The sequence below is a fragment of the Falco naumanni genome, chromosome 4 (genome assembly GCF_017639655.2).
Source record: "Falco naumanni isolate bFalNau1 chromosome 4, bFalNau1.pat, whole genome shotgun sequence".
Lineage (NCBI taxonomy): Eukaryota > Metazoa > Chordata > Aves > Falconiformes > Falconidae > Falco > Falco naumanni.
Window position 1 is genome coordinate 102,337,431 of NC_054057.1, and position 26,764 is coordinate 102,364,194.

General features: G+C 52.1%; 2 protein-coding genes across 7 annotated transcripts; one reads left to right on the plus strand and one right to left on the minus strand.

The window, feature by feature from the left end:
* Nucleotides 1-1,263: 1,263 nt before the first annotated feature.
* On the minus strand, nt 1,264-20,160 carry GATA2 (GATA binding protein 2). 4 transcript variants are annotated; one of them, XM_040591860.1, is made up of 6 exons: nt 20,051-20,160; nt 12,146-12,632; nt 10,803-11,402; nt 7,949-8,127; nt 4,777-4,902; nt 1,264-3,941 (listed from the first exon to the last, which is right to left on the minus strand). In XM_040591860.1, the coding sequence occupies exons 2-6, from the start codon at nt 12,372-12,374 to the stop codon at nt 3,642-3,644; spliced, it is 1,434 nt and encodes a 477-aa protein (XP_040447794.1). In that variant the 5' UTR covers nt 12,375-12,632; nt 20,051-20,160; the 3' UTR covers nt 1,264-3,641. The 4 variants fall into 4 exon arrangements, with proteins under 4 accessions (XP_040447794.1, XP_040447793.1, XP_040447795.1 ...); XM_040591859.1 differs by lacking the exon at nt 20,051-20,160 and adding an exon at nt 13,150-13,434; XM_040591861.1 differs by lacking the exon at nt 20,051-20,160 and adding an exon at nt 13,150-13,433 and having other exon boundaries at nt 7,949-8,094.
* LOC121087159 lies at nt 12,172-23,524 on the plus strand. Of its 3 annotated transcripts, XR_005827534.1 has the most exons (7): nt 13,729-13,856; nt 15,911-16,060; nt 18,465-18,646; nt 18,728-18,779; nt 19,177-19,321; nt 21,762-22,174; nt 22,567-23,524. XR_005827534.1 is itself a non-coding variant. In XM_040591863.1 (6 exons), exons 1-6 carry the CDS (start codon nt 13,817-13,819, stop codon nt 22,039-22,041), a joined length of 849 nt encoding a protein of 282 aa, XP_040447797.1. In that variant the 5' UTR covers nt 13,729-13,816; the 3' UTR covers nt 22,042-22,552. The 3 variants fall into 3 exon arrangements, 1 of the variants encoding a protein (XP_040447797.1); XM_040591863.1 differs by lacking the exon at nt 22,567-23,524 and having other exon boundaries at nt 21,762-22,552; XR_005827535.1 differs by lacking the exons at nt 13,729-13,856; nt 22,567-23,524 and adding an exon at nt 12,172-12,253 and having other exon boundaries at nt 18,728-19,321; nt 21,762-22,552.
* Nucleotides 23,525-26,764: the final 3,240 nt, after the last annotated feature.

Below are 26,764 nucleotides of genomic sequence, written 5' to 3' on the forward strand. Positions count from 1 at the left end.
GCTGAGTTTTGTTACAACCGTGTTTTAAACCTGTCTGAAAACGAACATGTTTCTTTTTAAATGAAGCTTGCACGGTATGCTATAAACTGCTGCTTTTTTTTTTTTTTTTTTTTTCCTTTTTTTAATGGGTGTTTGCACTAAGCCTCGCTAAACAAGTTAGAGAGAGATGATTAACTCCTCTGAAATGATGCAGGAAGGCCTCGTCCCAGTTGTGTGTGCTTTCTTGTCATTCGTGAGCAGGGCTTGCAAACAGGGCTGGGGAGGAGGCTGCAGGGTTAAAAAGCAGCAGTGATAGAAAGGGCTGGAATTTACATACACACGCTGAAAAAGGAACTCAGGTTATTTTTTTTCTTCATGAGTAAGGAGTTATGCCCAGGTTCATTTCCACAGAAGTGAGATGCAACTCCTGGGGGGGTCAAAGGAGCAAACCCAAAGTTCATTAGGCGTTTTCTTGAAAATATTGTTTTAGTAGACCAGTACTCACCCCTACACATGGTGGGGGGACTTTGCAAAACTTTGCTTCACTCCGTCAGGCCCCAAGGAGTTCCTTGTGTGGGTCAGACTCAATCATGTGATGAAAGCAGCTGCAAAGTTTTGGCTGTGGGCTGCCTGGTAAGCAGTTTTCTCCATCCTCATGTACCAGCCCATGTGTGCACGCCCTGCACCCCTGTTCACCAGACAGCACTGAGCAGCTCTGGGCTGGCCACCCCACATTGCTCCCCTTCACACCACTGATGATGCCAAACAGTAAGAAAGAGGATTCCAGACTGATGGTGTTGCCTGTTACAGCAGTGCAAGAACCTATGGAGAACTTTACCCAGTCTGACGCAGTTGAAACCCACTAAGGCAGCTGGCTGCTTCTCTGCATTTACGATGCCTTTAAAACTTGTTTTTATTTGAAAAGTATTTTCTCCAAGCACTTCAAAAAAAACAACAGAATTAACCCCCAAGAAACAACAGTCCATCATCTGCACTGTGGTGGTGCCTTAGATTTTAAACTGGTTCAGAAACTTTAGTGCACTTAACTGCGTGACCTCGTCACCCCAAAACACCACCAGAGAATGAGCTTTTGTACCTGCGCTTTTTATACTAAATCATTCACCAGCTACTTTTTTTGTCTTAGCCTAATAGGTTTTTGAAATACCAATAGACCACTCTGCATAAAGTTTAAGCTAATTATTCTACTGGCAACAATGACGACGATAATTTTTCCTTTCTCCCTATTAAAAGCAGCCTTTATGACATGAAGCTGGGCACAAGTACTTTCACAAAAAAGGTATTTTATTATTCTTAGCAGTATTCACCTTGAAGGAATATGAGGAAAGCATACACTTTTTACAGACAATATATAAACATGTTGTACATAATTAACAATAACTTAGTTCACTAATCCAAAAATAAGCAAAATAAAAATTAAAATAAAAACAGAAAATACTGAAGAATTTTTTTATGCTGATACAAGTACAAAATAATTTAAATCTCGACTGCCGTTGTCTATGCTGCAGTGACTGACAATATATTGCACTTTGTCAACTGTATCAGTAATCCCTGTCTTCCACCCACATCCCTTCCCCACCCCCTGCCCAAATCCTAAAGAAATTTGAGTTGGGTACAAATAATATACAACTGTACCATTGCAAAAGATAAAAAGTAAAAAGGACCCAATTTTTTACTTCAGTAGATTAAAAATTCTTAGATTGCTCCCAACCAATTTAGTTTCTCATTTATTTCCACTTCTTTACAAAGTGCACCTATATGCCTACGCAGACCAGAAAAAGGAGGAAAGCAGGATTTTCATGGCTGCTTGGTTCTTAATTCATTATCAAATATTTGAATTACATGTTTAGAAAAAAATTAACATACATCAATTTTATTTGTTTTGTTGTGGTTTTTTTCTTTAAAGCAGGACTTTTGCAGTAAAGATACAATTGGCTTGATCAAAAAAAAAAAAAAAAAGAAAAAAAACCCAACAACAAAAGTTAAAAATTAAAAAAAAAAATAAAAAATAAAAAGCTTGTCACAGAGTTAAGCTTACGTGGTTTACATTATCAAACCCCTCTGTTCATTGGGGCATTTTCATCAGAAGTATAGCTAAATATGTACATTGTATGTTATACTGGAGCTTGTGTTCACGAGAGGCATCAGATCATAACAATCAATAGAATACACTTCACATTGGCAATAGCTTTGTTTTCGGTCATTTACGTACAATATGCTTTAATAATGGGAGATTTAATTTTTTCTTTTTTTTCCTTTTTGTTTTTTTCATATAAAATATGCTACGGAAAAACGACGTTCCCCTTAGAACGATGCTTTCCCTCGTCTCATCAGCTGTCGCTGTGTCTGGGATTTGACGGATGTGTGAAGCTCCAACTGATTGTCTCTCCCTTTCCCCTCTCCAGTGATCTCAACCTCATTTCTGCCCTTCCTCCCTGTGAAGTCCACCGGGGCCTGGATGCCTGAGACAGCACACGGGCTGGCTGGCTTGTGTGGATGTGGTGGCCACACTGCCGTAAGTTTACCCAAGCAGCTAATTTGCATTTTTAAGCGACAGCTGCCAACACAACAGAACAAAATGCTTCAACCTCTAAAGTCTGTGAGTTGGATGTTTTCATGCCCTGTGATGGTTTTTGCTGTGCTAGAAGTTAGCTGCGACAGTTTGGTAAACGCCTGTATCTCACCCCTTGCTAGTGCAGGATTGCCTTCCCGAGAGTTTTTTCCCCAACAGTTTGTCTGATCTAGCTGTCTGGTTTGAGGAATAATAGGGTAGCTGGGAGGGGGGCTGTTTTGTTTTTTCTTTAAATAAATTTTTCATGTTAGGGAAAAGAATGAAAAAATTGTGTCAAAATAATCACCACCTTGGGCACATTTTACTGCTACATTTTGGCTTTGTTCTCCCCCTCCCCCCCCCAGTTTTTTCCCCCCTTCCAGGTTAAGTATTTTGGTACGGAAGATAGACAGAGCTAATCCAAGGGGGCTGCTGAATATGTTCCACTCTCTCCCCCTTGTTTTGAAGGCAGCTTTTCTTACAGGATAGCCATTGCAAACAACAGCACAAAAACATGCAATCAGAGGGGTTGAGGCTTTTTGTGGAAAACAAAGAGCAAAATAAATATGACTTTGTGTCTGATTTCATTTTAAAAATTAAGTTTTTATAAAGATGTCCTTTTCTTTTTTTCTTTTTCTTTTTTCTTCTTTTTTCCCCATCCCTAACAAAGTCTGCGATAGAAATCCAGCATGTCTGGCTTCCAGTGAGCCGGTTCCAACCCGGGAGGCTGCTTATATCTCTTTACAATATTCACAGTAATAACAAAGAGAGAAAGGAAAGCCAGTTCCAAGCCTTTTCCTTCAGCTTCTGCCACCTTTTGCTTCCCGCTGGACCATTAAGTATCGAACAGGTGAGTTCTTTTTCCTTATACCTGAGGGGGCAAAGTGCATTACAGGCACCACTACACGTTTCTGCAGAAGACCCATCATTTGCAAGTTTTTAGTCCAGCATTAAGAGTTAAACCACATGGGAGCAAAGATCCCCTTTTGCCATCCCTACATTCTCCTCTTGGCAGAACGTTTTCTTACTTGATGTCATCTTAGGCAAAGCCCCATGTTCTTGATCTCTGGGTGGGTCTCTTGGTCATCAGGTTTTATCCCATGGCTGTAACCATGCTGGATGGGTGTGGATGTCCAAATGAGATGCTGGAAGATGGGTGGATGGGGGTAGGTGTTGGTAGGATGTGTCCAGAGTGGCTGAAAGGTGGCAAATGCCCCATGGGCGCCATATGACTAGCGAGGGCAGCAGCGCTGAAAGGAGATGATTTCTCCTGCATGCACTTGGACAGTTCCTCAAAACACTCGGAGCCTTTCTTGCTTTTCTTTGATTTGTTGGACATTTTCCTATTCCTGGTCTGAATTCCTTCCTTTTTCATGGTCAGAGGCCTGTTCACCTGCAAGAAATGAGAAAATCAGGCTCATGCAGACAAAATGACCTTATTGTGCAAAAATGAAAATATTTGGATAGACCCCATGTGTTTTTCCTGGATGGAGACCTTTTTCTGGCCCAAAAATATTGTGTTTCTCTCTGCAGAACTTGTTTATATTGATTTGTTTAATAAAACCACACACAAAAAAACCTCTAGACATGAAAAACAAATTGGACTGAATTTGGCAGCTGATAACTCTCTTTCCTGTAGGCTTACCCTCAGTCCTCATTCATTTCCTAATAGAAGAGATCAAACTAGGAGGCACACATTGACCCAAATTCAGTCCTAAGACATGAACAATCTTGTACTGGTAACCTCTGTTACTTACAGTTTAAATAACGTTCCAACTTGTCAAGCGATCCCTGCTTAGGATTAATTTCTTTTTAAAAAATATACAATAAAACAAAGCCTTAGATATAATTATTTTTTAAAAAAAAATCAAAATGAAGATGCGCCAGCAGGATTAATGTTTGCACAGAACCCATTCCAAATGGTCTCTGTGTTTCTGGAAGGAAACAGCGCACAAAACGCACTTAGTTAAAACAAAGTGTGGTAGCTCTGTTTTGCCCAATTTGCCAAAGCGTTAGAAGCCAAGCTAATACATTGTAATGTCACTAAACTTAGCATCACTATGCTGACAAAGAACGGCTGTCACTTCCCAGGGGAACCTTAGAGACAGGGGAAGGAATAAAACAACAACCAAAACCCTGAAACCAATAAAAGCCCAGTATACACCATGCAGTTAAGACATCAACCCCAGCTAGGCAAGCAGCAACACATGAGATGAGTAAATACTCACATTGTGCAATTTATAGTAGAGTCCGCAGGCATTACAAACTGGGTCCCCGTTTGCATTACGTCGCCATAAGGTCGTGGTGGTTGTCTGACAGTTGGCACAACAAGTCCCTGCTCTCCTAGCCGCTGACTAACAAAAAGAAATAGAAAATTAAAAATGTATTGGCAGGATGAAAGGTCATGAGAAAGGTCAAGTTGGACTCAGTATTTAGGTTGGGTAGAACTAGTTACTAGGATTTTTACAGAGCATCAGGGCTGAAGGAAAGCTCCCGTCTGTTTGAGTTTTGTGGCCATTAGGTTTTTGTTTAAATTCAAGTATTCTCTGCAAACTGCAGCTTCAAGCCCTGTGGCAGTGTGTGTGCACAGGGGAAGTAATGAGGGAAACAACGCATCTCTAACTCCACAAACAAAAGTTTTAGAGGGGGGCAACATCATCCGATTTGTTTAGGTTTTCCCTTTGCAGGATTCTAGAATGCTCCTGAAAATATACTTGCCTTTTTTTTTAAAAAATGACCAATTTAGTTTGTGCCAATGTTGCAACTGGGTTTGAAAATAAGGAATGATCTTAAAAAATGTGATTTTTACCCCTACTCTGGCCCTTTAAAGATGGACACAAAAGAAAAGCCACTGCATTACTTAACTGGTTAACTGGGTGCATTACTTAACTGAGTATTTATCAGAGCCATCACTGAAAATTCAGTTTCCATTTACAAGTGAAAGGGAGAAAACAAAACCGGCTCCAACTTTCTTTTAAATATTTAGCAAACCAAATTTCATGCCTTGAAGCAATGATTCCACTGACCCTGTCTGCCGCCTGTCCCAACTCAGTTCCTTGGCTGACAAGCCCTCAAACAACTGTCTTAAAAGAAAAAAAAAAACAAAAAAAAACACACCAAAAAATTCACCACCCTTTCCTAAAACTATTGTTCTGCCAAAACCAAGGTGGGGGAAAAGAAAAATGCCCAAACATTCACCCACCTCCCAAAACAAGAACAGGAAAAGTAGAACAGCAGGCAGCCAGTAATTCCTGGATGGGCCCTTGTCTAGCAGACCCCACAATAATACGTTCTTTGTGCAAGCATGGTGTCATATAAAGTGTTACGGATGGACTAATTGCACCCCATATTTCGGGAAGTTATTTTGTATTAGAAAACTTCAGCCCTGCCTCTGGAAGTGGTCAAAATATAGCCCATTTTGTGCAATTGGATTATTGCTGAGGACTCATTATTTTCTTCTCTTAAATTAGCAGTTTACTTTCTAATGTATATCTATTGTGGTAACTTCCCCGGGGCCTTGCTCCCTGGATATTTTTGCAATTAGCCACTGAGAGCCATAAGGTGAAGCAGCAGTAGCTCACATTAATGTGCTCGGCATCTCCGCGCGCAGAGCACAAAGTCCCGGAGCGGTGGGTTTCTCAGACCAGAACTTTGTGCGCTTCCCTGCCTGCCGGCTCCGCTGGGGAGCTGGCACCGCTCAGGCACAGACAGACCCAGCTCTCACAAGAGGAGCACCGGGTTCTGTTCTCACTTGTTCCTGATTTATGCCATGGCCCTCTGCAACTTTCCCAAAGCTGAGAGACGGCTCAGCAGTCTAAGGCAAGAATCAGGCCCTCGGAGACTCATATATTTCAGCCCCTTACTCGCCTGTAAGAACAAGCCAAAGGCAGAAAGAGGGGGTACCCCCTACTGCAAGTACACTCATGCAACCCAAACACAATTAATGCCAGACATCCAAACACTAGTGTTATTAATATGATCACTTTGCTATTGCATGTCATAATGAACAAATTCCCAAAGATGGCCATCTCCTCTCCCCCGCAAACAAGCAAACTACAGTGGAAAAAGGGGCAATAAACAAAGCTGTAAATCAATTAAAACAAAACATTAAAACAACTACACTAAAAGAAAACCGCTCTAGTGCTCCCCAAACCCCGTGCCGAGAGCTGTGAGCTAAGTGTAACACTCTCCCAGCACACTGGAAGGTGGAGACCCATGTTTGCATATTTGAGATGGCTTACTGATACTCAACTATGCTGCTTAACTCTATGGCCTGTCCCATTCAGGCTGGAAAGCACTTGAGCCTGAGAGACGATAATGTTACACTGTTGTCTTAACATTTTTCTATATGTCAGTCACTTTAGAAGGCAAGTCATTAAGAGGCTTGCATAGTTGAAATTCTGGCTCATGACAGAAATCTTCTGTATCCCATCCCAGTGTTAAGAGCAGTAATGCCAATTTTCTGCTCTCCAAACCTCATTGAAACGTGCCCATGAATAGCTAAGAGACTTAGGCACCATAAATCACAAAGCTCCAAAAAATATATTTATTATTCTTAGCATTTTACGCATTATTTGTGGAGTAGAGTGTATTAGAAATTTCAAAACAGCAAGCATGACTGGCAAGGCTTGCCTATAGAAACTCTCTAAAGCTTTTAGAGTCAGGAAACAGATACACAAAGTTTCCTTATCTTTAACGTACAGATATCCGGATAGGAAACTACTACCAGGAGCTTAGAAAGGACTTTTTTTTTTAAATCACTCAAATGAAAATACAAAGTATAGGTGACTCCATGGAAAAATAATAGGAATTTTTTTTTAAACAGTAGGGGATTGTCTGGGGAGGGAACCAATATTAATATTGCCAGAGAATATAAGAGTGAAAATTACTTCATGGCTTTTATACAAATAATTATTAGGTAGGGAGCAGTAGCTTTGACTCATCTGATTTGTTTTGCTTTTTGGAGCTGGAACTTTTTTTTAGTACACGGTGGAGGACATTCACGTTCATAACCCTTTCGCTCCCAGTACGCCCCCAAAAACATCCCAAGAGGCCAAATAAACGAGGAATTAAATTAAAAGCTGTCATCCGAGGATAAACGGGGAGACGGATACACGATATCCCGCATGTATTGTGAGCGGCAGGGAGGCTTGGGACAGAGGCGCGCTCGGCGGGCTGCAGCGGCGCGGTGGTCTGTGCCGGGGCTGCCGGGGCTGGGGGTGGAGGGGGGGGAGATCTGCCCCGAGGCGCAGCAGTGACCTCGACGTGACTGACCCCCGTGTACAGTACAGCTCAGCTCCGCGCAGGGGCTGAGCAGAGATGAGACACGTTTGGCTTGTGCCTGCGTGTGGTCCCTTTGCCTAATTTATCCCCAAACCCAGAAGAAAGAGAGACACCTACCAGCCTTCGCTTAGGTTTAATGAGAGGTCGGTTTTGACCATTCATTTTGTGGTAGAGCCCGCAGGCGTTACACAGGTAATGCCCGGTGCCGTCTCTTCTCCAGAGAGGGGTAGCAGTTGCTCCACAGTTCACACACTCTCTGCCTTCTAAATGGAAACACGAAGAAACCGGATTTCTTTCTTTAAAAACAAATTCACAAAAGCTTTTTGCATTGTCCTTTAGGCATTTTCCAGAAGTCAAAACAGTGTGTTAATTCAAGCACAATCAGACAGCAGTGACATCTACAGCACATGCAGCAAGGAGCTCAGTGTTTCGAGAACGGCCAGACTCCAGCAAGTATTTTATGTCATGATCAAAAATAGGCAGATCTCTCTGCAAGGTGAGAAAGAGTGACACTCTCATTGTGTCAGATGGAAGTTATCATTTCAGTAATGAGAACTCCCTTAATCTGCACTGGGCACCGCTCCCCTCCCATATCTATTGCACTCCAATGGTTAGATCCCATGTTCTCCTGCTACAAATACACATGTACACAAACACACACACCTGCAAACACACAACATGCTAGAGAGTCAAAGGAAGAGTTTTACTAGGATTAAATCTAAGCAAAAAGACCTCCCGTCCTGTGCTTTCTCTTTTGTTGCAAATGCTACAAGATGAGAAAGCAAAGCCGAGCAGACTGGGAATGGATACAGAATGCCAAAGTCTGTTATGATTTCTGTTCTTAAGGCAGAAAAAAGTTAATTCTGATCTTTGAGAAAGTTCAGTTTCAGCAAACACTCCGGGAAATACTGTAAAACAACAGGCTTTCAGTTCTTTCCTGCTTCGGTGATTTTTCAGCAATACAGTTTGGATTTGGTAGGGAGCAGTTTACCTTATTATTGCTTCATTATTAGTTTTAGCAGCACAACGTGGGAAATGCAGCATTGTAGAATGGCTGTATTAAAACCCAGCGTGTAACTCCTAGATATCCATTTCTGCCCAGAAAAGCTCTCTGCTAAAAGTTCATTTGCCTCTGATGGTTTGAGGGCAGGTCTGCTTAATATAGAAATCTCTCAATATAGTTTATGCAAATCCTACAGTATTTAACTAGAGAGGAAATTCTTTTTGCTAATAACTGAAGCAGGCCATGTTGAGTTCAGCAGGGCTTGCGTCTCCTTTAATCTAGGGAGTGGGTGGCTTTTAAACAACACAGTCTAGAGTGAAAAATGAGGGGAGCTCTGCGGCGCTGCATTTGTAGCTTTTGTCCCTCCTAGGGCAGGAAGCTGCAGGAGTCGTCGTGTCGTGAGTCTTAGTTTTCCTACAAAAACACTGAGTGGTCACGAACTTTCCCCAGTTCCTTGCACAGGGGGGCTCCCTTACAGAAAAAAAAATAAAAATACCAACACGTAAAACAAAACAAGAAAAGCTCCTTACTTCCCCCATCTAATAAAATCATCGGCAACTACAGGACAAAAATAAAAATGCTACTCGAGATCCCTTTTATTATCTTCAGAGACCGAGGTCTTGAATTGGTTTCCAAACTCGGGAGGCTCATGCTGCCGATTGCCTTTACTTTCTACTCTCTGCGCTACTGAAAAATACATATAGATAGCAGCAATTGCATTTAAATGGTGGAAGAGAGGGTGCATTTTTCCCCTCAGAGGATCGGTTTGAAAGCAGAGCTGATGAGCTTGTGAAATAGCTTATATTTTTGTTGCAAAACTCCTAAGAGTTCACATCTAAATTATTGTCTACTTTAAAAACAAATACATGTAGCGTATTCATAAGCATATATGTGCAATGGTATATAAGAATACACACACAAAAGTATAGATAGCCATTTATTTTTAAAGGGCTATCTAAATTCAGTCCCAATGTACAGTAGTTTCATCTCCTTCCATTGCTGAGGATGTTAAACCAGGAAGGCAAGAAGGTTAGTGGAATTACACAAACTGTCGCAATTCGTCTGCCTAGTTCTACAACTAGTGCGATTTCAGAGTGGGATCAAAACTTCATCCATCACCTAATTTGCTGATTCAGGACTGCACTTTTAGGAAGAAATACAAAGAGGGGTTGTGAACACGGGAAAGGTCTGCAGTCAGTTGTTTGGAAGCAGAGATGTGTCTGGTTCAGAGGAGGGAAAAAAAAAAGGGGGGGGGGATAGTATTTTCCAGTTAAAATTAGGCTGGAGTACGTTAGCGATGACTGGACACCTTAGTCTTTTGCACTGGTATGTAAACTATATTTGAACTTTTGCTCCTGTGAAATGTGAAGGAAATAAGGCCCTCTGCGAGCTGAAGCGGACCGGCCGGGTAAGTTTCGCTTTCATCCTCTGCCGGGGCCTGGGTTAGTACTAATGAAGAGACGTGGAAATGACCGGAGGAGAAATACCTATCGCTGGAAGGTCCCCACGTGTAATCCGTGGGGGTTTGCCTGCCTGGGGGGAGCAGGGTCGGGCCCCTGAGCCCCTTGGGTGGCTGAGGCCAGCTTTTCTCCGAGGGAAACGTTTTTTCCTCCTATAAATCCCTCTTCGTATAACTCGACCTGCCGGCTCAAGCCACAGCAGTCCCCGTGTCTCTCGGCCTCATCTGAGTGCCCTGGGGCCGGTGCCCGGTGGCTCAGCAGCCGCTGCGGATGCGCTGGCACCCGTGGGAGCCCGGTACGAGCTCCGTCTCCCTGCTGAAACACCCAAGAAAGCGGGACCAAGCAGCCACCTGACGCCCTGTCCCGACGGGAGCCGACACAAGCACCCAGCCTCGCAGCAGCCTGCACCCTCGCCCCCAACAGCCAGCGAAGCCCACCCCGGCAGCACGGCCCTCCCACCCCGGGGGTGCAGACGGTGCGTGGCGGGGCCGGGGGGTGCAGCACTTACCCGAGCAGGATCTGGCCTTGCTTCGCGGCTTGGGGGTGAAGCTGGACGCGGGGCCCCCCAGGAAGCTGCCTGGGTGGAAGAGGCTGCTGCTGTAGTCGTGGGCAGCCGGCACGTAGGAGGGGTAGGTGGGGATGGGGTGGTGGGTGGAGGGCTGGGCCCCCATGCTGGTGAGGCTGCTTCTCAGCGGGCTGGCGCTTTCCATCTTCATCCCTTCCGACAGCGACACTTGGTACTTGATGCTGTCTTTGTCCTCTTGCCGGGCCCCGGCGGAGGACGAAGGGGAGGCGGCGCTGGTGGAGTTGGGGTCCGGGGACACTTCCTTGGGAGGGGTCGGGGGGAAGCCGAAGAGGTGGGAGCCGGAGTGCGAGGCCGGGGTGAGCGAAGACACGGAGGCGGTGCTGGATGTGCTGCTGCCGGGGTACACCGAAATGGCCCCGGGTGCTCCAGCCGCCGAGGGGTGCAGGGGTGTCTTGGTGAAGGGGTTGACGGTCCAGGGGTTGTGGTGATGGGCAGACAGTGCCGCCTTGCTACTGTCCAGCCAAGGGATCCCGGGGCTGTGGATAAGATGAGGCCGGCACATCTGACTCCCGGTCAGGCGGGCTGTAGGAACACAAGAGCGTTTGGGATCAGCGTGGGGGCAGCTCAGCGCGGGGGAGCCCCTCAGATCCCGGCCCGGGCAGCCCCATAGCCTGTGGGCAGCCGGCAGGGAGCCGGCCACGGGGGATCTCATAACCCGCAGAAGAGCCGCCAGCCTGGCGCGACGGCCCCTTCACCCCGTCCCCTCCGAGGGAGATGCCCGCCAGCCCAGCGAGAAAGAGCGATGGGCAGCAGGAAGGGGACCCAGGCACCCGGGGCAGGAGTAAAGGCACCCCCTCCTTTCCTCCCACCCCACCCCTGGGAGCAAGCAGCAAACCCCCTTCTGCTCTGTCTTCTGAGCTGCTGCAACGCGCTCTCTTCGGCTCCTAAAACCACCCCAAATAAAATCCGTCGCCGATTTGAACCGGTTTGCGTTTTGCATCCGGGAAGTAGCCGTGTCTTGAGAAGTTTTAGCCCGTGCGCACACTATTTCCCCTTCCTCTCTCACCTCCCCCCCTTTCTTTCCCTCCCCTCCGCCAGTCCTGGGTTATCCCGAGGGTTAAAACCCACCCGTACCCCCCCTTTCTATCCCGTCTCCTTAGATCTCCTTTCTCCCCGGCGCCGACACACCGAGGCGGCCCCGAGCGAAACTCCCGGGCTGCGCGTCGGACACCGGCCGGGCCGCACGGCGGGGCCGGGGCAGCGCAGGCGGCGGGCGGGGCCGGGCCGGGCCGGGGGGCCAAGGAGGGCAGCGGGTGCTCATTTACCGTGTGCCTGGCTGTAGGAGACCCTGGCCCGGGCATGGGCGGAATTGGCATAGTAGGGGTTGCCCTGGGAATCCAGGTGATTGAAGAAGACGTCGACTTCATCCGGAGGTAGGAGCTGCGCTGGTTCCATGTAGTTGTGAGCCAGTCCGGGATGGTGGCTCTCGGGGTGCTGCCCGTTGAGCACGGCGTGGTGGGCCATCCAGCGAGGCTGGTCCGTGGCCACCTCCATGGCCTCGGGCCTCCCCTCCCACCCACCCCCGGATCAAGAGCAGCGGCGCTCAGCGGGGGGTGGGGTGGTGCTGCCCGGGGGGTGGCTCTTGGCGCTGCCGGTGGGTTTTAGGAGATGGGGTGGCTTTTCTTAAAAAGAAAACCGTCGAATTAGTGGATTGCGCCCTCGGAAGGGTGGGGGAGGACCCCCGGAGTCAGCGTGTCCCTCTGTCAACACGCGGGTGGCGGAGGCAGGTCCAGGGAAGCGCCGGGGGAGCACCTGTAGGGAGAGACGGGCGGGTTAGCGGCTCGGCGAGCCCCGGGGTGCGCTCCCGGCGCGCCGGCTCCCGGCCGGCTCGTTTTCCCAGCGATAAATGGATGGGGAGGGGGAAGCAGAGCCCCTCCCCCTTCCAAAAATATCCTCTCCCCCAAAGTCCTCGTCTTGCGCCCTCCCTGCTCATTGCCCCACAAAATAAACAGAGATCCCATTTCAAACTCTTTACCAAAAAAAAAAAAAAAAAAAGGCAAAAAGCTTCCTTCTTTTTTCCCCCCGCTCTCGCTACAAACGTCAACAGGAGTTCTTCCAGCTGGCTTCAAAAGCGGGGTAAAAAAGAAAGAACGGCAGATCTAATACAGCGTAGTTCTAGCAAGAACTCCGACTGACACAAAAGGAAAAGGAAGGGGAGAAAGAAGGAGGGGGGTGAAGAGAAGGAGAAGAGCGAGGAGAAGGGTGTTTAGCGAAAGCAGCGAGTGCGCCCTGGCAGCGGCGCGGCGCCCCCCCCGCGCCCCACACTTACCCGGCGCGGGAGGCTGGGTGCCTCCGCAGGGTGGGTGACGATGGATGCCGGCTTGGAGGATGCGAGTGCCGCGAAGAGGGGGAGAAAGGAGGGGGGGGGAGGAAAAAAAAAGCAAAAAAAAAAGGGAGGGGGGGAAAGGCAGAGCGAGCGCGGGAGGAGGAGAGGAGGCTGGATGGAGGGTGTTACTCAGATGGCAAAGCCGCTGCTCTGGCCGGCTCGGTCCCATCCCCGCGCATCCTATATGAGCGCTGGCGCCAGCTGGCCGCGGCGCCGCAGACGGGCCGGGGCGCGCAGGGCCGGCGGCCGGGCCAGCCAATCCCGCCGCCCCACACCGCCCCCAACCGCACCCCCGGCCCCAAACGGAGCCGGCCCGGGGGGGGAGCGCGGCGCAGACCCCCTCCTCCGCCCCCCTTCTCCCGCCCGCAGCATCCTCGCCCGGCAGCGCCGTGGGGGCTTTCCCCGCCTGGGCGCTGCACGCCCCTGCGGGGCGGGGACGGCAAAATAGGGGGGTCCCGCCGGCGTATGCGGGAATGCGGGGGGGGGGGGAGTGGGGGGCCGGGGCGGGCGGGCGAGCGAGGACGGAGTGCGGGAAGGGCTCTGCGACTGGGGCCGGCTCCGTTGGGTGCTGCCCGGCCGCGGAGCCGTAGCTCCCAGCGTCGCCGGCGGGATGCCTGGGGCTCGGGGGGATGGAAATCGGCACCGGGGAGGTAAATACGCGACAACCCCCTAAATGGGGCACAGCAGCCGAGAGCGGGACAAACCCCAGCGTGGTCGTTCCCATCACGTTAGTTTAAAATAACTGTCTGAATCGGGGGAGAAAAAAAAGAAGGGGGGGGGGGGGGGAAGAAAAGAAAACAAATAAACGCGAGGCTCCGCGCCGGCCCCGGGGACCGGTAGGGCGAGGAGGGCCCGGGCAGCGGGGCTGCTCCCCTCTGCCGCGCCGGGCAGGCTGCGGGGCACCGGGACCCTGCCCGGCCCCCTGGCCTGCGGCGCCCGGGCCGGGGTCTGCTGGTGGCTGCGCCCGGGCAGGCCCGGGGAGCCCAGCCGGGGCAGGAAGGCGCCTGGGGACTCGCCTCAGCCTCCCCGATGGGGCCGCGGCGCCGGAACCCCGTTTTTTCCCCTTCGCCCCCTCTTTAAAAAACAAAAACAATTCGAGTTTAATGTTTGCAGTTACTGCTGTGCTTTGGGCCGGGGAGGAGAGGTGCAGCCCGAATCAACAGGCGTTTTATGCGGAGTTTGCGGCGCTGCTCGGCAGCAGCCCGGGCGCGGGTCGGGCCCTGCCACCCCCAAAGGTGCAGGGAAACCCACCCGCTTCTGGGGCGGAAAATAATAATAATAATAATAATAATAATAATAATAATAATAATAATAATAATAATAATAATAATAATAATAATAATAATAATAATAATAATAATAATAATGGGAAAGTCGCTACCGACCCCCCCTGACCGCGGCCGGGCGCTGCTGCAGGTCCCATTTCCCAGGCGCTCCCCTCCCATCACTCAACCGCGGCTTTCGGGGGATGAAGGGAAGCGACCGTCGCGACCCCTTAAACCTCGAGCTGGACGCAGGGCAGGGAAACCGCTCCTCTCCCGGGGAGTGGGGCAGGGGGCGGCGGAGAGCGGCCTCTCCGCTCGCCGGGCTCCGGCCGCGGCTCGCCCCCGACGGCGCGGCTGGGGCAGGGGCCGCGGGAGCCGGGCGGTGCCGGGCCCCACCGGGGAGATGCCGGCGGGGGGGTGTCCGGCGGCCCTGAGGATGCGGCTGCTGCCCCGGGGGCCGCCCCCCTGGCGGACAGCGCTGGGGGCTGAGAGCCGGAGTTGGCCTCCCCCGGCCCGGCCGCCCCAGTCACTACGACGCCGGGGCTCTGACGTCACCCGTCACTGCCAAATTCGCCAGGAAATGAACTTTTTTTTTTTTTTAATAATAACAATAATAATAATAATGATGACGGTAATAATAATAAAACTCCCTTTCCTCGCTGCGGAGCCCGTCTGGCCGCTGCGGAGCCCTAACTATTCCCCCACCACCTCCCTCTAGTCACCCCAAAACTCCCCCCAGGGGGACCCCCAGCGCAGCCCCTCGGGGGGACCCCCAGCGCAGCCCGGCGGGGCGAGGAGGCGAGGGCCGGGCTGGGGGCGCCGGCACTGCTCCCCCCGCCTCCCCGCATCCTTTCCTCTGCCGACCTCCTGCACCCAAAGCCCGGGTCGCCCCGCTCGCTCCCCCCGGCCCCTGCCCTCGGGGCTGCGTGGCGGCGCCAGGACCGCGGCGCCCCTCGCCCCCCTCTGCCGCCGGGGGGTCGCAAGCGGCGGGTCGGGCGGCAGCTCCTCCGTCAGCTGCCGGGCGCGGAAGGGGCGGCGGAGCCGGCTTCTCCCGGGACGGGCTGGTTGGCCTGGGCAGGCCGGGGACAGGCGCTGGGCCGGGCTTGGTGGGAGAGGGGCCGGGGCTGAGGAGGACAAGTGCCCCCCGCGCTGCCGAGCTGCCTGCCCTCGGCGGAGCGTGCTTGGGCGCCTTAGGCCGGAGGTGCCAGGGAGGAAAGGGAAACAAAGCAAACAACAAAAAAAAAAAGTTAAAAGGCAGAGAGAAAACCAAGCGAGCTTTCTAAAAATCCGGCTTCTCCCTCCGAAGAGATTTTCTTTCTACATGCACCACCCCCACCCCCGTCAAAATCACCCAAATATCCCCCCAAAACGGATTTTTTTTTTTAATTTTTTTTTTTTTTAAAGAAGGATGAGTATTAAATGAGCCCGGGCGTTTGCAGGTAGGTCCCCTCGGCGCCCTGTTCGACCCACAGCCCGGAGGCTGCCGGAGCCGGAGCGCGCCGTGCCCAGGGGGTCCCTCCCGCTGCAGCAGGGCGGCAGGCGGCCGCGATCACCTCGGCTCCCGGACGGCGGCAAGACCCAGCGCCTAGGTACGCCCGTATTAATTAATACAGATGTTTTAATTATTGTCCGCCTGCCATCAGCACGGGGCCGCGATTTTTTTTTTGTGTGTGGGGGTGAGTGGGGTGGGCTGTTTGTTTTAGGCAGGTGATAAAATCACAGTTAACGAGCTGATAATTCGCTCGTGTTTGTTTTAAAAGACAAATTGTAAAGATTAATCAGGCGGCTTGATTTATGGCGAGGCAGACCCCGGCGCTGCCCGGCCAGGGCTCCCTGAAGCCCCCGTCTCGGGTTACCCGGGGGCCGGCAAGCGAAACAAAACAAAAGGGGCGAGCGGGCAGCGGCGGCGGCTCCGGCCGAGCTGCCTCGGGCCGGGCCCCCTCCCCGGCGCCGCCCGCCTCGGGCCGGGGGGTCCGGCCGCCCCCTTCCCGCCGCCGGGGTGCTGGCACCGCGGACGGCGCCTCTCCGCGCACCCGCCTCTCGCCTTTGGCACCCCCTCCCCCACCCCCCCCATTAAAATCCTTTGTAAAATAAATGACCCCTGCAGCAGGGATGAACGATTTCTGCTGAGGGAGCGGTTTAATTCCGTGGCTGAGCTGGGAGATTTCCTAGCCAGCCGGCTCGCAGGATTTTACCTTTTTTTTTTTTAATTATGTTATGTTATTTTATTTTATATTTTATTTTATTCCCGCCATGTCCCATTCCCCGCTGCCTGCGTTTGACGAACCGGCTCCGGTCTCGGCTGCTAAATGCCGCGGCGGCACGGCTGGGGTTTTTAATTGAATTAACGCACCCAGCGGGAACATCAGCAACCCGCGCTGGCTGCTGCCGGCGAGCGGCTTAGCTCCGCTCCGCAGCCCGCTGACACGGCTGGTTAGGCAGCTCTCCCCGCAATCTGCTGCCGAACCCCCGGGGAGAGGGTCCGGCCGGGCCGGGGGCGCGCCCTACTCCTGCACCCCGCTCCTCGCCAGCCCCTTTCCGCCTCCTCTCTCCCTGCCTTTCCCCCTTTTTTTTTTCCCTTTCAAAAAACCAGCTCCGGTTTATTAACTTTATTTTGTTATTACCGTTGCAATTTTTTTCTTTTTTTTTTTTTTAATAAGGGAGCTTTCCCAAATCTGGAAGCACAACTGGTTATTTTGATTTGATTGACAAGTGATGTCATATCGTTAAGGGAGGTGGGAGACGACAACATGTTTTAGCAACAGTTAGTAGCGCCATGTGATGGAGTTGACACCTATGACTGGGCAGAGGCAAAGGCAGAAAACAAATACCCCCGGCCGTGCGCGCCATCTATTTACGCGCCCGGAGTGGGGTGTCTTCCCCCCCCTCCTTTTTTTTTTTATCCCCTGATCCTGGGTGCTTGGACCTGGGAAAAAGTGTACCTGAGGAATCGGGGCTGGGCTGCTGGGGACCCCCAGTCCCCGGGGCACTTTCCTCCGAGATCCCACTTCCCCGGGTGCGCCCAGCATCCCCCTCCTCCCGGGCCCATGCTCCCTCCCGCCTCTCGATGAACGGAGACCCCGGGGGTCGAGACCTCCTGGGGCGCCCGTGCAGCATCTCCCCCCAGGCCCCCCTCCGCGCTCTGCCTCGAAGTGTGCAACCCGTGGCGGCCGCAAGCAGGGAGGGCAGGAAAAACTGCGGGAAAAGAAAGAAAAAGAGGGAGAGGAGCGCTCAGCCCCGCGCCGGGCCGCGGTACTCACGGCCGCCGGGTGATGTGCGAGCCCCGGGGCGGGCCGGGGAAGGGGGCTGCCCGCCGGCAAGGAGGGGGCTGGGAGGGCCGCCGGCGGGCTGTGGGCGTACCGCTCCCACCTCCCCGCCCCGCCGGGGCCGCGGCAGGTAACGAGCAGCCCCTGGTGCAGCGGCTCCCGTCCGCCCGCCGCCCGCAGGTAGGAGCCCCGCGCCCCCCCGGGCGGCCAGCCCCGGCCGCGGCGAGCAGCCCCCCCGCCCCCCCAGCCTCGGGTTTATTTCCTTGGATGTGATTTTTTGGGGGAAATGAAGTTCTTGCTTTCTGCCTCCTTTTCGGTGTTTTCCTCCCTTTGGTCTTGTCTCCGCTTTGCTTTTCTTCTCCCCCGACCCCCCCCGTTCTGCGTTACTAGCACATATTAATGGCTGCTAATAGGGTTATAAAATGACTCGGTTACCTCTTAACCACAGCACCCTATTTAAGCTGCATTAAAAAAAAAAAAAAAAAAAAAAAGAGCGAGAGAGCAAGAAAGAAAAGAGAGACAGCTCCTCGGGGAATAAATCACGGAATACTTAATTTTTGGGGTTTGTTTTGTTTTTTAAAAAAATACTATAGGAGCCTCCTTGCTATTCTCCGACCTCGCAGATGATTTCTGCGGGGTCTGCCCTCCACCGTGGGAACCCTCCATCCCAGCCTCCCTCCCTCCTTGCCCGCTCCCGCACACGCCTTCACCTGTGCTTTGTCCGCAGTTTGCCCGGTGACCGCCACCCCCCGCACACCCCGGCTCGCTCGGCTCCAACTAAAAGGGAGGAAAAGCCTCAAGTCGATGCCAGGCTGCCCACAAAAACGTCTTTTGTGCAAGTTCCCAAAGAAAAACGCGTGCGGGGTGCGAGGGGGGGAGTTGCACACGCACAGCTTTGTCCAGAAAAAGGTATAAGCATTATTTTCAGGCGCTGCCAGAACAGATTTCGTTCGCAGGAGCTCGCTTTAATATTTTTTTTTTCCTTGCAAGGTTATTTCGGGCGCAGCTGTTGCAGGAGGGAGGAAAGAGGCCGATGCCGCAGGTTTGGTTTGTTTCTCCGCAGGCAAAACTTGGCTGGGGAGGGCTCGAGCCCGGACCGGGGAGCGGGGCTCGTCTCACACCCGGCACCGGCACCGCCCCCGGCTGCCCCCACCGCCCCCGGCTGCCCCCACCGCCCCCGGCCCAGTCGCCACTGCCCTTCCCCTGCGCGCCGCGGGGCTGCAACCAGGCCGGGGTTTAGACTTCCGAGAAAAAAAAAAAAAAAAAAAAAAAAAAAAAAGCGTTTAATAAAGATGCTCCGTGCTCTGGGGGAGAACAATCCCTGCGACTGAAACCTGCACCCCCTTAGTGAAATCGCTTTTCTTATTGAAATCGCCTCAAATCCAGGCAGGGTCCGCTCCTGGTTGCTTTTATTATATTTTTTTTTTCTTGCCTTCCAGCCACAGCACCCCAAAGCAAAAGGAGGATAAAGAGAGGAACTTTGCACATACAACAACAACAAAACAAAACAAAAAAAAATGAAAGGAAAGAGAGAGGGTGTGAAAGAGCCCGCGGAGAGGAGCGGCCCGTTCCCGATGTGGCTGGGTAATTTTAAATCATGCAAAGCCCCGTAAAGCTGCCGCACGGGACTGGGACCGGGAGGACTCCCCAGCAGGCAGGTGCAGGGGAGCGGGGCCGGGCCCTGCCGGCTTTCCGGAGCAGAATAAACCCTCGCATCTTTCTTTTCTTTCTTTTTTTTTTTTTTTTTTTTTTTTTTTTTAATGCCCAAATCTGCCAACAATGGGAGCGAGGAAGATAGGATGTGGCTGCGGGGAGGGGGCGCGGGGCTCTGCACACCCTGTCTCCGGGAAGTGTCTGCCTGGCCGCCCTGGGTGAAATGCAACTTTCCAAGATGGAGATTTAAATAATTACCCCGGTGACAAGGGGGAGGGGGGAACAAAACCAAACACCAAAACCAACAAACAGACAAACCTCAAACCCAAACGCGGCCCGGCAGCTCCGCTCCCCGCAGGGTGCCGGTGCGGGGAGCGCAGCGGGTGCGCCCCAGCCGCCGGGCAGAGCCGGCCGAGCCCCGCGCTGCACCGGGCTCAGCCCGGCCCCGGCCCCGGCCGGGCGGGAGGAGGCGGCCCGGGGATGTCCGGCCATGCCGGGGGCATTTTTTCGTTCTTTACAAAACCCTGCCTGGTTTGTCCCCAGGGGAAACTGCCCCGAGCGATGCGCTCCGGCGGCGGAACCCGCATCCCGCTGCGCTGCGGCGGCGGAGCCGCGGTGCCGGTACGGCAGCCCCCGAGCCGCGCAGCCGCATCTCCTTACCTTGCCTTTCGCCCGTCCTCGTTTTTCTTTCAGTTTTCTGCCCGTTGCCTGGAAAAGGCCGGTTCTCCTCCTCCGCGGGGCCGCTCCGCGGGCTGGAGAGGGGGCGCCGGCCGTGGGGAGCCTCCCCCGCCTGCCTGCGCCGGGAGCGGCGGCTCTGCCGCGGGCGGTGGGTGCGCGCAGCCCGGTGGAGGGGCTGCCCGAGGTGCGCGCCGCTTAAAACTGGCAGCAGTTTTCGAGCTGAGCCTTTTTTTTTTTCCTCTCTCTCTCTTCCCTCCTTCCCCCTTCCCTTCCTCCCTCCCTCCCTCCCTCCCTCTCTTTTCCTCTCTCCCTTCTTTCCCTCCCCTTCTCTCTCTCACTCTCCTGCATTCAAGGATGGCACAGCGAGCCACTGTGTATTTATGTACATAATAAGACAGCTCGTCCCCTCCACTTCATTTGCATCATTACAATATCTGTACAAGCACATCACATTGTCTGTTGCTTGCACCTTTTGTTACGGTTGCTGTCACAGTCTACGCGACTTGACTTTCATATTTTAAATGAATTGATATTATACCAACAGCACACACATCCCAGGCGCTGGGAAGCGGGGCTCTGGCGCGCCGGGCGCCGCAGCCCCAGCCCCAGCCTCTCCCGAGCCGCTCACTTCTTCCACCGGATCCCGCGGAAGGTGGGGTGGGGGGAGCCGCTTAGTAGGATCATTTATTCGTATAAATTATTCCTGTTCGTATTAGTTTTGTTTCCACTCCCCAGTGAAGCAGATGTTTTGGGGGTTTGGATTTTGGAGATTTTTTTTTTTTTTTCGTTTTTTCACTGGCCAGCCTGGCTTTTGTATAACGTCGTGCTGCTTCTCCCCCCTTTTCCTTCCCAAACTCAGCCTTTCGGGCTATGCACCTGCACGTAAGAGAGGCAGCAGAGAAGCTGGAAGAGGCGCAAGCAGATATTTTGTGACGCGTCGTTGTTATAGCTAGGAAAGAAACGGTAGATACATATTTCGTAGACCACTAGGAAATTCAGCAGAACGAATGTTTTTGGAAACCTTTGCGCTCCCCAGCCCCGTCTTGGCAGTCCTCACCTGCTGGGTATTTTGCTCCCGGTGCGTGTGTGAGCGAGGCTGGGGGAGATGCCCGCGCCAAGCGTCCGGTGCCGGGATGGGGTGGCGGGCGCCGGGGCCGGCCGCGGGGAGCCGCGCCGCGGGGGGCCGTAGGGGCCGCGCCGAGGCGCCGCGGGGCGCGGCGCGATTCTCCCGGGGGGGCAGACGAGACCCCCGCCCGGGGCTGCGGGAGAACCATAGTAATGGAGAGAGACAAAGGCCGGACCGTCCGGCGGGGGCCCTGCGGGAGCGGGGGAACGAAATACGGTTCAGGAAGGGAAGGAGAAAAGTTTCGCGGGAGAAGAATTATCATCATAATGGAGGTAAAAATGTGAGCAGGGGAAAGGAGGGGGGGAGGGAATCCTATTCTGCTGGCATTTTCTGTCTTTGTGATATGGTTCGGGGGAAAAAAGGTCCTTGATATGCGGCAGATAATTCTTATCAGCACCACGCAGCCCATTTCCAAAGTAAGTGTTTTAATTACTCCTCCTGTATTACCCTTCATCCTCTGAGAGGAGATACATCACCAGATTTATGCAGGGGAAAAAATACAAAAGAATGCGGTATTAAAATATATACATATATATATATCCCACTCTTTTTTTCCCTTGTGCCCAGGAAGAGGAGACGCTGTCGCCAGCCGCGCCCTGGGATCGCCCCTGCACGGAACGACTCTCCAACGAGGGACCATCGCTCAGGCGGAAAAACCGACGGGCCGAGCGGGGTTCGGAGCCTGCGGGTGTCACCCCGAGCGGGGGCACAGGGGGGGCCCGGCCCGGGGGTGCGGCCGGTGGGGGCGCGGGGCTGCCCGCCCGAGCTCGCTGCGCTGCTGCCTGCCCGTCGGCCGGGCTGTCCCGGGGCCAGGGTCACCCCTCCAAGTGCCACCAGAGGCATTTGAGGGCGGGGGGCTGCGATTTTCCCCTCACGCCCGCTGGAAGAGAAGAATGTTTTCCTCTGCTGTTTAGCTTTCCTGCTAGATATCATCTCAAAGTCTGGGAGGAAGGGGGGACCGTGCTCTGCTCTCTTCCACGGTAACAACCATATTCTGCATATTGAAAAATATGATAGACAGTGAGGAAGGAGCTTTTTTTTTCCCCCCTTAAAAAAAAAAAAAAAAAACACCAACCTTTTCAATATTGATTCAACAAAAAAGAGAGGGAGAGAATTTAAAAAGAGAAGAAGCAGCACCAGCAGCAAGGAGAATATAGGCTCAGCAGCTCTCCAGGTTCGCTTCCTTATTATTACTATCCAGGGGTAATTTTTCATCTCTGCTAGCTAATCTTTGTTCCTTGTGAAGATAATGAATAGCCCAATCCTTATCTCCTGGGCTCCTGGAGGCTGCTGGAGAATGGGGTTGAACAGGGTTGAAAATTGGTTCCAAAGTGCTGCTGAATAAATGGTGTTCCTTATCTCTCGCTTCCAGATTATCGGAACCCTTTCAAAACTCACACAACAAATACAGCCACCGCATCTAATGCATCATTTACCAGAGCAGATCTCCGCGTTTGATCGGCAGATAGGCAAAATCTATGTATTACTTGCTTTACTTAGTATGCATGGACGCTGGGCTGCTGTGCATGCGGGGTGCCCCCGGCCGGGCCTGGGACACCCCCGAGACTCTGAGCACACGCAGGTCTTTGCAGTGGACTCTGTGGAGTGACGAGAGTGTCCCCTGCCTGTCCCTGACCCAGAGGAGCAGGGTGGGACAGCAACCCACCTTGCAAGGTTGCTGCATGCTTGGAAATTTGGGGTTGCTCTGCTGGGGAGCTGGTGCATTTGCAGGGAGAGGGGAATAGGTGCGAGCATCATCCTGGGCACCCCAGGCACCCCCTTGCACTTACATTCACTCCTGCACCCACAGGCGCATTAGCCTGCGCTCATGAGTTGTTGCTGCTCCAGAGGTGCTGAGCTCTGGCTGCATGGCAGCATCCCTGCCCCACCCCCATTCCCCACCCCCCCGAAAACTGTTTTTAGGCTTAGCTGTGCCCTAGTCCTGCCCCAGCCTTCAGCAGTCTCAGGGTCCATCTTGAACAGTCTGGTAAAACCTCCTAGTGCTCCCCCAGGCTTGTCCCCCCAAATCCTGGCAGCCCAGCCACGGAGCCCAGATGTCCCTTGGGTCCTCCAGGGGCTGAGGCCAGCCCCCAGCCCTTCCCATCGGGTGCTGGGTGGTCCCCTCCACATCCCACTGACGGGCAGAACAGGGCACCTGGGGCAGCTTAAATCTGGGGAGCAACTAGTGACCCTGGGGGAGAAAAATAAAGAAATAAACCCCACAGAAAAGGAGTCCTTCTTTGCTTCTGGAGTTTGTGTGAAGCCTGTCCCTTCCAGCTCAGGGCAATATCAGGTTTTCCTTTTTCATTTTCTTTCTTTCCTTTCCTTTTCTTTTTCTTTTTCCTTTCCTTTTTCTTTTTCTTTTTCTTTTTTTCTTTTTCTTTTTCTTTTTCTTTCTTTCCTTCTTTCCTTCTTTCCTTCTTTTCCCACTAGGTTTTCTGGTTTCTTATTCTCTTTTTTTTTTTTCCCCAGAAAAATACATCTGCGTAACGCAAATGCTTCCCAGCCTGGCTGTGCAGCCACCAGCTCCAGAGCAGGAGATCCCCCAACCCAGAGCTGGGGACAGATGTCCCTTTCCCCAGCAGTGCCTGAGCTTGTCCCCAGGTCCCAAACAAGATGGTATTTTATTTTGCTCCACCACAGTATACTCCTACATCCCCAGGACTGCCCTGGACCCCCAGCCCAGGGACAGCAATGAGATTCTGGATTGGTGACAGGACATCCACAGTGTCCCAGTCCCCTCTGCCTGTCCAGCAAAGCTCATCCCTCCCCTGCCTGGAAAGGGAGAGAAACTTCCATGGGAAGTTGCAGGCAAGCAGCAGCCCCAGCCAGCCCCTGCCCGTCTCAAGAGTTTTGCAAATGTTCAACTTGTACTAATTTTTTTATGACTGTATTCATAGTTGTTCCCTGTAAAAAATGGACCTGTGTTAGTTTATTAATAACCTAAACATTACGTATTAAAGACCTATGAGTGACACAAGATGACAAAAAGCTGTATTTTTCCAATATACACAAGCACACATTTAATAACCTTCTATTGCATCTCAGCTAGGCCTTCTCTCTGATGGTTCCCATGGCAACTGAGATAAAAAAGCAGCCATTTTCCATATCTCTATGAAAGTCTATTATATTGCAGGATTAGTTCATCTTCTGCTAAGGTCAAACACAAAGTCATACAACCTGAAATATTTAGAATCCATGTACATTCATTTTTTTATATGCCCTTTCATTTTCCACAAAAGACTGGGCTCCTCTGAGGTTTTATTCCCCAGAAAATGCTAAGCAAAGCAATAAAAAAATCATGATTAGCAGCTGATGAAAAGTTCAATTGTTTTTTTTTTCCTCCCCCCCAGGTTTCTTTTTCCCCTTTAAAAAAAAAAAAAAAAGAAGAAGAAGAAGAAAACCACCACACTATTGTTGGGCAGATAGTGCGTTCCCCATTTATCTCTATCAGCAGCCGTGATTGCAGCCGATACCGGCCGCCTAATTGGGCTGGGAGCAATTTGCAGGCGGACGGCGTCACCTTCTGGCTAAGGCGGGTGAGACAGCGGCGGTGCAGGGTCAGGCCCGGGGAGGGGTGCGGAGCCCCCCCCCCCTCCGTTTTAGCATCCCCCAGCCTGCGCACCGGGCTGGCACTGCGGGATGTGCCCCGGGCGCCCCCCAGGGCAGGGACCCCAGGGGCGCGCAGCTCCGGGGCGGCAGCGCTCAGCTCTGCGCCGCTTCGGGAGAATTAATATCATCTCGCTCTACACGCTTGCAAACGTTTCAGGAGTCCGTATCTGCTTATTCCTGCCATGATTAAACATTTTTATTTATTAGTGTGTCATGAGGAGGTGCTCAAAGTCTTTCACCTGAAAATTGCAGCTATTGCATGCTTGCAAAAAAAAAAAATATGCATTGAACACATCCGAGTCGCTCCTGCCAGCCCCCATCTCCAGCACAGCGTGGAGAGGGAAAGCAAAGTCACTTTTCTTTTTTTTTTATGAAGGAGTTGGCAACGTAATTCAGCTGGGTTTTGGTGACACCTCGAAATGCAATAAAATAAAACCTGGGCAGCCTTCGGACAGTTTGAATGGTGATAATGTATTATCGCCTATGACATGAAGAACTATGGCTCACTCTTTTTCCAAGGTCACTCCTGAAAACCTGGAAAATCAGGGCAGAGAATCTGTGCATGTGGCTGGCCACACTTGTGGCTTTGTTCATGGGTACCTGCTGCAATGTGACATTTACTCCAGCCTTTTTTTATGTGGAAAAATAGAGGCTTTGGAAATACAGGGGAGAAGTTCATCAGTGGCAGGAGGATTGAAGAATTATTTTTGTCCTTCTTTTCCCTGTCCCTCCATCCCCTGGGGGCTCCACAGGGACATCCCAGTGGCTCTGGCCACGCTGTTGGAGCAGACTGGGGTGGGCCGGGCATAGGGTTAGCAGGGATGGTGTACACCAGGCTACCCCTGGAGAAGACCTGCACCTGCTGCAGAGAGGTGGAGTGGGAGTAGGGAATAAAAGCCAGCCCAGGCAAAGCCAAATCCCAGTCCTTGCCCCCCGTCTCCCACTACCTCATCTTCCCCCAGCTTGGGTGAAGTGGGTGACACAGGGCACACACCTGCACGGTGTTGCCAGAGGTCAGCATGTACCCAAAGGTGTTTTTAATAAGCTGTTTGCAGGTAGGTGTTATACAGCAGTGCCGTGCCCCCCTCCCAAAAACAGGCAGCAGCCTCTGGTCTCGGGAGCACTCCTGGGAGGGGGATGCCAGGGTGGCTTCCCCAACTGGGGGCACCCACTCACCTGGGGCACCTGTGCACCCATAAAAGCCCCCACCTGCACCGTGCACCTCCTTTTGGTCTCTGCATCCTTTTCCTTCTTTTGGTGAAATGCAGATAGCTGTGTTTTTAGGGCTAATGCAAAGCTATTTCAAAACCTTGGATCCTGGGTTCTGGAGGTTTGTTGTTGGTTTTCTTTTTTTTTTTAAAGGTGGCTTTATATGTATTCTGGGATTTGGAGGTTTGCTGTTGGTGTTTGGTTTTTTGTTTGTGTTTTTTTTTGTTTTTTTTTTTTTTAAAGGTGGCTATGTATTGCTAGTCTTGGGATTTGTACTAAGGAGAAGAAGGCTGAAAGTGTGCCCTGAGCTGAAAGCTTGAAGGAGGAGTTCAGAGCATCACCAAACCATGTAGGTGGGTTTCTTTTTTAAGTCTTATGGTATCTTTCCTTCCCTACTTCATCCTTGCTATACCAGGCAGCAGCTGACATGGTGTTTGCATGTCTGAGGTCTGCAGCTCTGAGGAAGCCTCGAGAAATCTAGGAGTAGCTATGCCCTCCAACCAAAATAGGGTGCTCCCCTGCCTAGGGTGCTAGCACCGTCTTGTTGGGGTGGTGGCATTGGTCTTCTCTCCTTCATAGCTCTGGCTTTCTTTGAAATCTGCTGCTGGGTGTAGGTAGAGGCTGAGCTGTGGTGGTGCTGATAGTGTGGGTGCTATGGGAAGCTGTGATGGAGCTCGTTGAGAGGATCCCGGTCCTCCAGCAAGTGGGGATGTTTGTGTGCCAGCGCCCACTGGGGCTGCCGGGAACTC